Source organism: Ambystoma mexicanum, chromosome 5p (genome assembly GCF_040938575.1).
Source record: "Ambystoma mexicanum isolate Mex_15411 chromosome 5p, UKY_AmexF1_1, whole genome shotgun sequence".
NCBI classification, from domain to species: Eukaryota; Metazoa; Chordata; class Amphibia; order Caudata; family Ambystomatidae; genus Ambystoma; species Ambystoma mexicanum.
The window spans coordinates 200,843,941-200,856,113 of NC_090930.1; the positions used below are offsets into that span (position 1 = coordinate 200,843,941).

At 44.3% G+C, this 12,173-nt stretch overlaps 1 protein-coding gene across 2 annotated transcripts in view; it reads left to right on the plus strand.

Moving 5' to 3' along the window:
- Positions 1–12,173, plus strand: part of GUCY2F (guanylate cyclase 2F, retinal) — a 720,767-nt gene that overhangs the window by 422,815 nt on the left and 285,779 nt on the right. For both annotated transcript variants that reach the window (XM_069612625.1, XM_069612624.1), the window contains exon 10: positions 7,919–8,075. In XM_069612625.1, coding sequence (XP_069468726.1) covers positions 7,919–8,075 — 157 coding nt within the window. The remainder of the gene's footprint in view (positions 1–7,918; positions 8,076–12,173) is intronic.

Sequence of the window (12,173 nt, forward strand, 5' to 3'; positions counted from 1 at the left end):
GGATCGTATGCCCTGGGACGTCCACTATGCTGTCTGTGGGCGCGCTCCTCTTTGCTTCTCTGTGGGGTACCGTCTGTACTCCCCTGTTTTGTGGGGTAAATAGACACTGCTGTGTTGCGGCTGTGAGGTGCGTTGTGGGGGCCCCCCGGGGTGATCCCGTGTTCCTGGGCCTGATACTCCTCCTGGTCTTGATTCTCCTACTCCTCCTCACACCCCTGTGTTTCCTTCTCTGGGCCCCCAAATGCCCACGCTGAGCGCGGGGGGACTCACCCTCTTCCTGCGCCGTGTGCGTATTTCGCTCCGAGTCCGGTGCCGGGTGTTTTCACCAATGAGGGGGGATGGGCCGGAGGTCCCTCCGCGCCGACCCCAGGCGCCGCTGCTTCCCGGCTCAATCCCCCTGCGGTGTATGCCTCGGTGTATGCCTCGGCGGGGCGTCTGGCGGGAGGGAGCCCGCTCTTGTATCTCGGGGTCCCCTTCCTTATGTCGGAGTGCGGGCTTCCGCGATTTCTTCCGACGTTGTTGCCATCTCGTCTGCCGGGAGCTCCCGATGGGGGAGGGGCGGTCGCCGCCTCGCTCGCTTTCAGCGATCCCCGCGCCCCTTTGGTCTGGGGGCCAGACCGGAGGCTTCCGTGGGTGTAGGGGGGCAAAACTCTCACCGATCGGGTCAAAACGCTGCTTCAGTGTGCGTTTTTCGGCGGCCCGGGGAGAGTGCGATTCAGACGCGACTCGTCGCCCCGGTGGCCATCTTGGAATCCGCCCCGTTATTGATTTTTTTGATGCTGAAAAAGCCTTTGACAGGGTTAATTGGAAATTTATGGAATACACGTTGATAAAGATGGGATTTGGGCCAGTATTCATGAAGATGGTAGAGTGTATACATTGTGATGTTAGGGCTCAAGTTTTGGTTAATGGAGTAATTTCAAATTAATTTCCACTGTCGAAGGGCAGACAACAAGCTAGCCCATTATCACCATTTTTGTTTGACTTGGTGCTGGAACCTCTTGCTGCATACATTAGACAATGTGAAATGATAAAGGGAATTATGGTTGGAGAGGTTGAAGTAAAAATGTTATCGTATGCAGATGATATGCTGCTTTTGTTGTCGAATCCAGAAGTATGTGGGGATATAGTTAAAGAGATGTTTAAGGAGGTAGGTGAACTATCGGGACATAAAGTAAATTGGGATAAAACTGAGATTTTTCCATTGTCTAGAACGTGTGATGATAACATTTTGCGCTCATGGAATTGTAAGTGGTCACCGGTGGGGTCACATATTTAGGAATACATATTATTGGAGATCTGAGTAAATTATTACAACATAATTTGGACCATGTAATTACAAACATATCGCTACTGATAAAGAGATGGGAGAGGTTGACAATTAATTTATGGGCAAAAATGAATGCGATTAAAATTGTCCTCTTGCCTAAGCTCTTGTATGTTATTCAATCCATCCCTTTGTTGATGTATAAAAAACAGCTGATAAAAATTGATAAACTCTTACAATCCTTTTTATGGGATCCTGGAAAAAACCTTGTGTTTCAAAGTACATACTGATGCAGAGTGTTGAAGAAGGGGGATTTGGATATCCAGATTTAATGAAATATTCCAGGGCATTTTTACTTAAAAAGAGTTCATATTACTTTACAGAGATACACGAAAAGGAACCAATTTGGTTGTGTATGGAAAGGGATATGTGTGCACCATATGATCTAGGGAATATTTATAGTATGGATAAATTGCCAAATAAACGGTTGAAACTAATCCCGGTGGTGGCAACTAGACAGGTGATAGGGTCGTGGTTTAGAGAAAATGGACAGGGCTATGGCTTCAGCCCAGATGCTTCTATATGGTATAATGAAGCTTTGCAAGTAAATAATAAATGTCTGAATTGGATTAGTTGGATAAATAAGGGAATTCTGAGGTTGAGGGATGCGACGGATGGAGACCAATTGTTGTGTTTTGAGGAATTACAGTGTAGATATGGTTTAAGTCAGAGAGAAATGAATAGATACTTGGCTTTTGCTTCCATGATTAATTTGAGGATAGGTATGACTGGTGGTTCAGTTGGGAAAAAACCTGAGATTAATAAATTATTGGAAGGTCAAGAATATTGTGTGCAAATTTATATACAATTTATGCCTATTGATAAGAATCTTCAATTAGCATGGACTGGATTGAAAGAACATTGGTCGCATGATGTTGGTAGGGTCATTTCTGAATTGGATTTGAGAGACATTCTGAAGGGGAATTTGAACTTGGGAACAGACATGGGTCTGCATTTGATTTTACAGAAGGTTATTGGAAGGCTGTATTGGACACCAGTTAAGATGTTTAAATTAGGGCTTCCATCTAATTTATGCTGGTGTTGTGATATTGGTAGAGGCACTCTTTTACATTTGCTCTGGGAATGTCCGAGAGTGCAATTGTTTTTGAAAGATGTCATAGATAGGATTGACTTGATTTTTGGAATAAACTTGCAAAGATCCGAAGCAAACATAATTTTACTATCACATAAAGAAAGATATGTGCATGCTTGAAAACATACTTGCTGGATAGACAGAGCCATCATGGTAGCAATTAATCTGATTCTCAGGATTTGGAAGAGAAGGAAAAAGCCTAATGTTGAAGAGTGGTTAATGGAGTTGCATGTTTTATCACAGTATGATAAGATTTCATTGAAAAATAAAGATAAAGAAGAGGAATACACGAAGTGGTGGGGACCATTTGTGGTTCTTTATAATTGATATGACAGTAGGGCTGTTCCAATGGATGTGAAGTCTATGGGAGAAGCTGGAATAAGGTGGAGGTGAGGGTGTTTTTTTTTTTTTCTCTTCTTCTTCTGTTTCGTTCTTCTCACTTGTGTTGTCTTTAGTGTTGTTTTGTGTATACCTGTCTGACTATTATGTTTCACTGGATGTAGCTATTTTGTTGGACTGGACGAAGTATGATGCTTCAGATGATCTGTAAATTGGTTGTGATGGTTTAATGTGAAACATTGTTTAATTTATGTGAAGTTATTACTGTTTATTGCAAACTTAATAAAGTGTTTTTAAAAAAAAATGTTTGTGGGAGGTAGTAGCAGCAGGTCATATTCTGGTACTGTCGATGTGGTTGCCTTGAAGTTCTCAGGCTCAAAGTATGCCATAGTGTGGCATACATCCTGTGTCTGTATACAGACCAACATTTTGCAGGTTGAGAATCTTTAAGTACTTGAGCTCCCATGTTCTTCTTTGTGTGGTATTGGAGAGGTTACATTTCAGTACCATCATTGAAATGTTATGCAGCATGTGCCCATCTTGCGTGAAGTGTTGGCCAACAGGAGTTTCTGTTTTATGGTTCAAGATGGTGTGTCTGTGCAGGTTCATTCTTTGATGTAGTTCCTTGCAGGTCTCACCGGCATACTTTCCTTGTGGACATTTCTTGCAGTGGATGAGTTACGCTACATTGGATGATTTGTAATTGTATGTCCTTTGTATCTGTACAGTTTGGTCCTGTGGAGTTTTTACAGCTGATTCCCGGCAGATGTGTTGCCAGTTTTTGAATCTCCTCACATTGCATGGGGATGTTCCCTGCCGTCACTATTCTTGATCTGGTAAAAATGTGCTTCTGCTGATGTCACTCAGCTCCTCGTCTTTGTTAAATATTGATTGTTGGTCCTTAACAATTGTATTCAGTTGTGTTAGTGCAGTATGTTGGCAACTAATCAGTGCTACCACCATCACCCAAGCACCTCACACCAACCACCATCCCCCAAACTCACTTTAACACTCCCTCAACATTCAACGCCCTTTCTCCTAAACTCACCCCAGCACAGCACCTGACCATTCAACCTCATGGCCCAACCTCACTCTAGAACCCCCACTTCCCAAACTCACTCCACTACCCTCACCATAGGGTGCCCCACCACCCAACCTTTTCCAATCACCCCAACCATCCACTTCACGCAGTGTTTCCTCCATTGTAATCACTCTTGCCATGTCTGCAGAAAGAGCGTGTTGCACCACAGAGTGGTGTGCAAGACCTTAGGTACAGCAGATATAATGTGCATGGGTCAGAACTTGAATACTGTTCATACAGTAGGCCATTCAAGAACAGCATCATTGGAAGCTGTACCTGTGTGGCACAAGAGAGTTTTGTGTTTACATTATTGGCCACAGTGTGCAATCACTCCCATGACAATAGACCAAAGGAGTGTTGTGATGATGCTAGAAAGTGCATGAGAAGGAGGAACCCAGCATTGGTAGCTCTGCACATGCACTCCAGGATCATTCCCCAGGCGTCGACCCACATGTCTGGTGCCATCCGATGAAGAACTGTTGTCGTAACGTAGGAATAGGAGGGTGTTAAAAGAAAGCACCGTTAACCTTGAAGGCCATCTGCATGTGGGACATGATCAGCCCCTTCCCCCTTGTGTCAGCCTCCCCACCTACCTCTAGAAATGCTTTGAAGCAGTCTATTACAATGTAGTGTTATATAAAACAACAATGAAATACAAACAAAAATAGAGCAATCACCATCAATTATCTAAAGTACTTGCTACACTCCTAATGGACAAAGGGTGGACAAGTATGTGTGTAATCTGAAGGACCTATCTAAAGATAACTGACGATAAGAGTGCTAATAGATGTAATTTTCCTATCACAGGCAACTTTTTCTGTTTTCTGTTCATGACTAGTTCATTAAAGCGAAAAATAAACAAAATAATTGCTCAGAAACATGCCTCTTTGTAAAACTAGAAATGATTAGTATATAAGAAATGTTATGGCCATATTAGTATGGCTTGGGCCTTGGCCAGTTCCCCTAGGAGGACACACTAATATATTTCAGACGTATATGGCTTCGTTTTCAGGTTGTGGATGAACCAGTCATAATAATACATTTGACTTTGGAATTAAATGTACCAGTCAAACATTAATAAAATACATCAATGACGTATATGCTTTTAAAGAGCAATCCCTATTACAAGGTTTAACAGTGTAACATGTGTCTGTTCCACAGGGCCGGTGCTATCACTAGGCAAGGTTAGGCGCTTGCCTATATGTTGGAAATGTTAGAGCTGCAAAATGCTTTTTTTTAACACCCCCACACTACTGCCTTGCCTGGTGATAGCACCGGTCCTGTTGTTAGTTACTGTCTGCAGTACGGCTGGCTGCAGCAGCAGACCAGGTGGCGCGGTGAAAGTTGGGACTTGGGGCCGGGTCAGGGTCACGATGGGTGAATGGGCGTGGTGGCAGCGCTGGCACCTGTGCAATGTGCATTAGCACGCCACCAAGCACCATACGTGCCCCCTTGACCGATCCGATCGTCAACTCAATGGTATGAATGCTGCAGTGCAGTGCGACGACCACGACGCAGGAGTCAGGACAGGTGAGGAGGACACCTGGACCGAGGTGCCGTGCCGACTACACTGCCAACCAAGTAAGTAGAAGTACCAGTGCGCAAACCCACGTTAAACGTGCTTACTTACTTGCAGAACACACATGCTGAAAAACTGCATTGAAGGGCTATGTGGCGGCTCAAGAATGGGTTCCACATCAAGCCCCAAGCAGACTATTCAAATCAACAAAGCCAGAGTCAGTGCCTGCGAGATATCTCAGCAAGATTGGGGGTGGGGGACTGGGGTGTGGTTGCTGAAGATGGCAGTGTGTCGGTGATGAGCAGCACCGCCACCAGCGAGACGAGGCCCAGTGCCAGGCTCAGCGCCGTCACCCGTCCCCGGGGCTCCATGGCTGGGGCGCAGGGCATCAGGGGCTGAGAGCGGAACTACTGTGGGGGGCAGTGGCCAGCATGGAGCCTAAAGCCCCCCCTGCAGACTGCAGTCCTCACTCAGTGTGGGTGGCTCTACTGCTTGCTTCCCAGGAGCGAGCACTCCAGGTCCACCTAAACCACAGTACTTCCATATGTGGCTCAAAGGCTCTGTCAACCTGTGGTAACATAATATTGCCTGAGCTTTACAAAATGTCATGTCATGTCATGAGGGTCCATCTGAAGTCTCCCAAAAAGTGCAACTCTTGGTACGACTCCAATCTGGCAGCCCTAAAACGCAAGTATAGGGCAGCTGAGCGGAAATGGAATATGTCGGGTGAACCCTCTGACAAACTGGCCTGCCGCCTCCTTCAAAGGTGATATCGACTCTGCATCCGTGGTATAGAGCCAAATCTGTCAGGGGACCTGGAGCTGCTGGTTTGAGCTGCCCCACATTTGTTTGTTGATTTCTTTTTATGCATGCTGGCCTAGAAGTCACCCCCTCCTGCAGGGTAATACACATCTCGTGAACACAAGGCTGTGGGGGAGCAGAGGTTGGTGGGAGGACGGTTGATTGAGAACGGTTAGAATCTGGAGTGGGGCGGCAATCTGACAGTTTGCCTAGGGTGGCAAAATTCATTGCACCGGCCCTGCTGTTCCATTGTACATGTTTATATCCATGTTAAGCTTCTTTGCATATAATTTAAAAAAAATGAAATGCCAAATTGTGTTCATCAGCAAATTGTTCTAAAATCTTCTAGCACAATTTTAAATGTGTAAAAGATAAACAAAAATGTGTGGAAAGTGCTTGTGGCATATGCAGCAAATCATGTTATGTTAAGATATGTTTATACTGCACACATCACCACCGTAATGGACTTACAGCACCTAGGCGTATCTTGGTATCAGTGTATTGTGACCCTGCCAGCGTGTGCCCAGATCATAGCCTGTTGGTAGCTATGTTAAAGGATATTTATACCACGCACTGAGTGTTCCCTTGGCATCTGGCGGATCTGAAAAGCAAGAGGGTAAGGTGTGCGGGGGGGTGGTAAAGAAGTAGTACTAAGCTGGAAAAAAAGCACATGAGAGCTGGTTCGCTGAGTGTAAATGTGAATTTTCGGTCTGTAGTTGTCATGTGCTGTTGTGCAAGGCTTTGTGTGGTTTGTTTCGTTGTAGCAATGTAGTGAAGAAAAGATGAAATGGAGAAAAAGACAGTAAAGGCAGTAATAAAGATAAAAGCAGGGTTAAGAACAGAGTAATCATAAAATCAGCTTAAAATGATCAGGAACTAACAGTTTGGGGTTATTTTCAGTAATCAAAAAGTCTTCCTAGGACCACCAGGAACAAACCGTTTGCTGAAGATGCTTCTCTAGTAATCAGAAAGTCATCCTAAAGACATCCACAAATTACTAGGAAAGAGCAGTAACAGTGATGTTCTTCAAGTAATCAGCAAGTCATCCAATTCGTAACTCGAAAACATTCGGGCCTGATCATGAGTTGGACGGTAGACCTTAAAGGCGGCGGTAACGCTATTACCACTGCATTTAAGGACTGGCCCTACCATGAGTTGGGTGGACATTTTTTAGTTTTACCTCCAGTTTTTGTACTGAAGGTAAAAATCCTGCTTTCCAGCCATTTTCGGTGCTTTTAACGCGGCGCAATTGCCACCATTGGTAATTGCACCCCCCCAACTCCATTGGGTCCAGTAGACGCAATGCAAAATGGGCAATAACCACTCAACTCATGATCTGGCGCTAATGGCCTAATTCACAGAAGCATTTTATAATGGCAAAACCCCATTGAAAAACTACTCAAATTAGGCCGCAAGAGTCTTGTTTAAACATGTACTACCGCCATTTTGTTATATCCCTTAGGTGGGAATGGCACCGCAGATCTGGAGATTCATCAGCAAGAGCCGGTGTGGGTCATGACAACGTGCAGCGTGCCACACAGCTCAAATAATGGTGGCCAAAGCGTTCTGATGTTTTCATTCAGAGGCCCGCCTGCACGCGGGAAAGTCCCTTATATTTACTATGCAGTAATGTTGCCTCATGTCTCCGGTCCATTGGGTGCATGTGTGTGTGTGCTTATATGCACGTGGATAAGAAAGATTTTGTCAGCGGCAGATGACCGGAAGCACTAATAATTGCCTATTTTACATTCTCTACAGGGCATGAAATACCTTCACCACAGGAAGTTTGTTCATGGGAGGCTCAAATCTGGGAACTGTGTCGTGGATGGACGTTTTGTATTAAAAATAACAGATTATGGTTACAACGAAGTGTTACAGACACAGCGAATACCACACAGCGAGCTCTTAGCTCAAGGTACGTTTGGTGCTCTCTCATAGTGAGTTATGGAATGCCAATGCAGTGGGCGAAGTCAAATGTATGTATGGACCCACACATGTGCATACCGAGATCCTCATCTGTTCAACTGGAACCGGGTATGTGGTTCAGTGGACTAATGCTTCCACTAAAGGTGCTTATATTTGACCTCATGGTCACAAATTCGAATCTCTTCATCCTTCCAAGGTCAATAAAATGAGCACCATTAAGTTGAGTAACAATGGACATCTGTTATCTGTCAATAGTGCCAAGATGCCCCTCTGGGTGTGAACGTGCGCTCTACAAATATACACATTATTTTACACTCCTTTCTAAGATTTTGGCAACGCATTGCCTTCCTTGCCTCTGTATAAATGAAATCCTTTTTATTGTATAATGGTATACAAAAATAAACCTTCACGGTACATCAGCTAATCTAATTCCCAACATCATACACAAAATGCAATGAAAAATATAAGTAATATTTTCAAAATGTGTGTTATAAGCCTAATCGCTTCTCATTGTGGATGTTTACTTTATTTTGCTCCTGAAACTGTAATTTCTTCCTGAAACTGTATTCCAGTGGTCTTTAGTGGATTTGATGCTCACCCTTAGCATTTCCAAACAGGGGCGTTCGGCAGATCCCTTGAAGGGGGTCTCCACCTTTGCCTCTCCAGATGTTTGGAACTGCAACTCTCATCAGCTCTACCCTGCAGATATATAGTTATGCACGTATGGGATTTATAAAGTGCAAGCACAGTTAGCGTGTGGATGTCACAGTGGAGATGAAATGCCTAAAGGGACCAGGGCTTGGGGCAGCCCTCCGGATGGGAAGAAGAAGGGTTCAGTGCCATGATCAGTGATTGACGAGATGTTCTTTGAAGAGTATGGTGTTCAGGTCCTTCCTAACGTGTACTTAAGAGGGAGCCAGTCTTTTCTACATTGGTAGCATGTTGCAGAGACAGGACACATTGCAGAAAAGGCCAGTTTCCTAGTTATTTTCCCCTCTTGCGGTTCTTTGTTTTCAAGCTGGCAGTGCCATGATGTCTAGTGGTGTGTTGGCCGCTTCAGATGGTGAGTTTCTCAGCTAGGTAGTGTGATATTTTAGCTGTGATTGCCGGCTGTCTTGAACATGATGCATGCTTAAAGGGGTAGCCATGCAGCTCCTTGAGGATGAGTATGATGTGGTTGAATGTTCTCAGTTCTGTGAAGTGGAGTGCTTCAGCATGATGGACATCTCTCAGAGGGGCCGAAGTGGCATCTGGGGTTGAGTCAGAGACGTTTTTATGGGAGGGCAAAAGGGGCACTTGCCCAGGGCCCCTATCTTGGAGGGGACCCGACAAGGCTGCCTGATCTAAAGAAGTAAGAGTCCTTTGTTCACCAGACTTAAATAGCACACATCAGGATATTGTATGGCATGGTGCTGAGGCTCTAAACCTATTGCATGTCTGTTTTGGCAAGTACATTCTGCCTCGATGAATTCATCATGTAATGCTTTCTGTGTTCACTCCGGTATATATAGTTTGTGTGTTCGTTCCTTGTGGCACAACTCCTATAGCATTCTTTCCTTCCTGTGGGAATTATGGTGATCATGGGCAATAATCACGTTTGAAATGCATATTGGTAAATTGAGTGCCACAATGGTTCAGAAGTTAGGTCAGTGTCTTAAACACTCATTGCAGAGATATGTGTTCTTATGCAAGATTAGAATAGCACATTTCTGTAAGGCTGGCTGAGCCTTTCCTATGTCTGAAGTTCATAAACCTGTAAATAGTACATAAATATGTACTTGGTCAAGCAGCACAACAAGTGCTATTATCAGCAATGTACCTGCACCAGATAGGGGTTGCTATGAAAACAAACATGTCATCCTTATGGTGAAGGTCTAGAAATTGGTTTGTTCAGATGGGGTGTTGTAAAACCTAGGCAATTACCTCCAACGATGAGCATAAACTGTTAGTTCAAGAGATGAATAAGGATCCAAATTTGGAACCAAAGCATTCCTGCTTGTATCCTGGCTTTGCCAGCAGACAATACAGTGATCCTGGTCAAATCATCTAATATTTCGTACATTACTGTACCGTCTTCTGTGAAGTTTGCCTCCTCGCATACTGGTGGCATCATTTAGCCCATTACTTGATCTTTCTTCTTATGCAGGCCATTTGAGTGGAAGGGGTGGTAGACAGAAGGGAGCGGACCAGATGGTGCAGGACTCGGGCAAGCATATTTGAAAGTCTTCTTGTTTGACACAAAAGAACGCTTTGCATTTTTGTAAAAGTCAAAGGTTTTTCTGCACGTTTATAAATGACAATTTCACAAGCCAGTGTTTTGGAACTATGTAAAACTCTAAAATACAAAAGACCAACCCGGATTATATCACACTGATAGGTATGCTGGTACTTATATACTTCTCTAGATAATGGAGAGAATGAAGCTAGAATCATTCTGTGTTACACCCTTCTATAATATTTAGTTTTTAAGAATTGTCATGTTTGGTAATGTGATTGGTGTACTTTCCAAGTCATTTTTATGAAATGTGATTATTTTAGTTAATGGTAAGAACTGGTAATGAAAGTGTTCAAATGCAGACATTGCAGAGTTGGCACACATCCCAGATTAACCCCTTAACCAGTGTGTGTAATGCTGGGCATCTAATGTAATCTTGTATCGCCTACCCTCTAGAAATTGCCAGCCCTTCAGGGTGGATTTGCTTCTCAGGCTATGATCTTCAAAACAGCCTCACTCATGCTGTCACTGGCCCTCATTACGACCCTGGCGGAAATCGCGGTGCTAAATGCACCGCGGAGCACGGCGGAAAGCTGCCGATAGCGCCATGGAGGATGGCGGATTTTCCGCCCCATGCCGACCTTGGCGGGGCGGTCAATCCCCATCCCCCATTTTACCCTTCCCCATTCCCATTTTTGCCCCATAGGGTATAATGGGAGTGGGGAAGGCGTTAATTGCGCCACCGCAAAATACGGTGGCGTAATTAACATCAAGGTCCCGTAGCGCCATGGATTTCTCCGCCCGGAAAAACCAGGCGGAAAACGTTCCATGGCGCTACGGGAACTCGTAGTAGGGCGGACGGGTCCGCCGCGAATAACGCTGGCGTAAACCCACTCCGCCAGGGTCGTAATGAGGCCCACTGTCTATAGTGTTGCTTCCACTATAATAATGAGCATTGTTATATCGCACAGCACAAACAGGCACATGTTCCTTTGATCTCTAATGGCAACAATATTTGAAAACCATGTCTCACTTATAATCTCAGTCTGTCTGGACACAGACACCTTCCTGGTAGATTCTAATCTCCATACACTATCTGTTATATGTTAGTTTGTTTGTTTTTATGGTATGTTCGGCATAGTATGTGTAGCTTTCTCCTTCCTACCAATTGGTCTCCTCTATCCATGCTTGAGCATGTTTGCATTCAATAAGGCAGCAAATGTGAGTCCACTGTCTGTTCTGGGTTACATGTACCTTTTACATACTGCATTAATACTACAGGCTGCATACCTTCCTGGATTATTTTAATAATAAGACCACTGAATCTATGCTAGAACAGAAGTAACCTCTTCGTATACTGATAATGTTGGCTTTCAAATGGTACTTGTTTATCATTCTGATTAGAGCAAGAATGAAGAGGGTAAGGGGACTTAAAGGGAGTGCACATCCTTATATTTAATGCTGTGAGGCAGCATATCAACCTATGGGCTGTGATTGTGGCGGGGCGGGGCAGATATTCTTGATAACTTAAATCCCTTGGTTTGGTGGAGGGAAGCCCCAAAGATGTCTGTGCCCAGGGCCTCAAAAGTGCTTAACATGGCCCTGGGTTGAGTGCACTGCGGTTTGGGTCATCGTCACACATTAGTTGAATTAGAAGAAGTTGATGATCGCTCTCATATCGTTCATCTACTTCAAAAGACTCTATATATTGCCAGTGACTAATTTTCACAAAGATGTAATCGATATGCAATGTTCTATTTAATGCAACAAATGTGGGTTTAGCTGGTTGACCGTCTGGGCACCGGCCGTTACATGCCTGCATCCCTAAGGTGAATAGGTTTCTTGCTGTGTCTATTGCGTATTTCTGGGTTA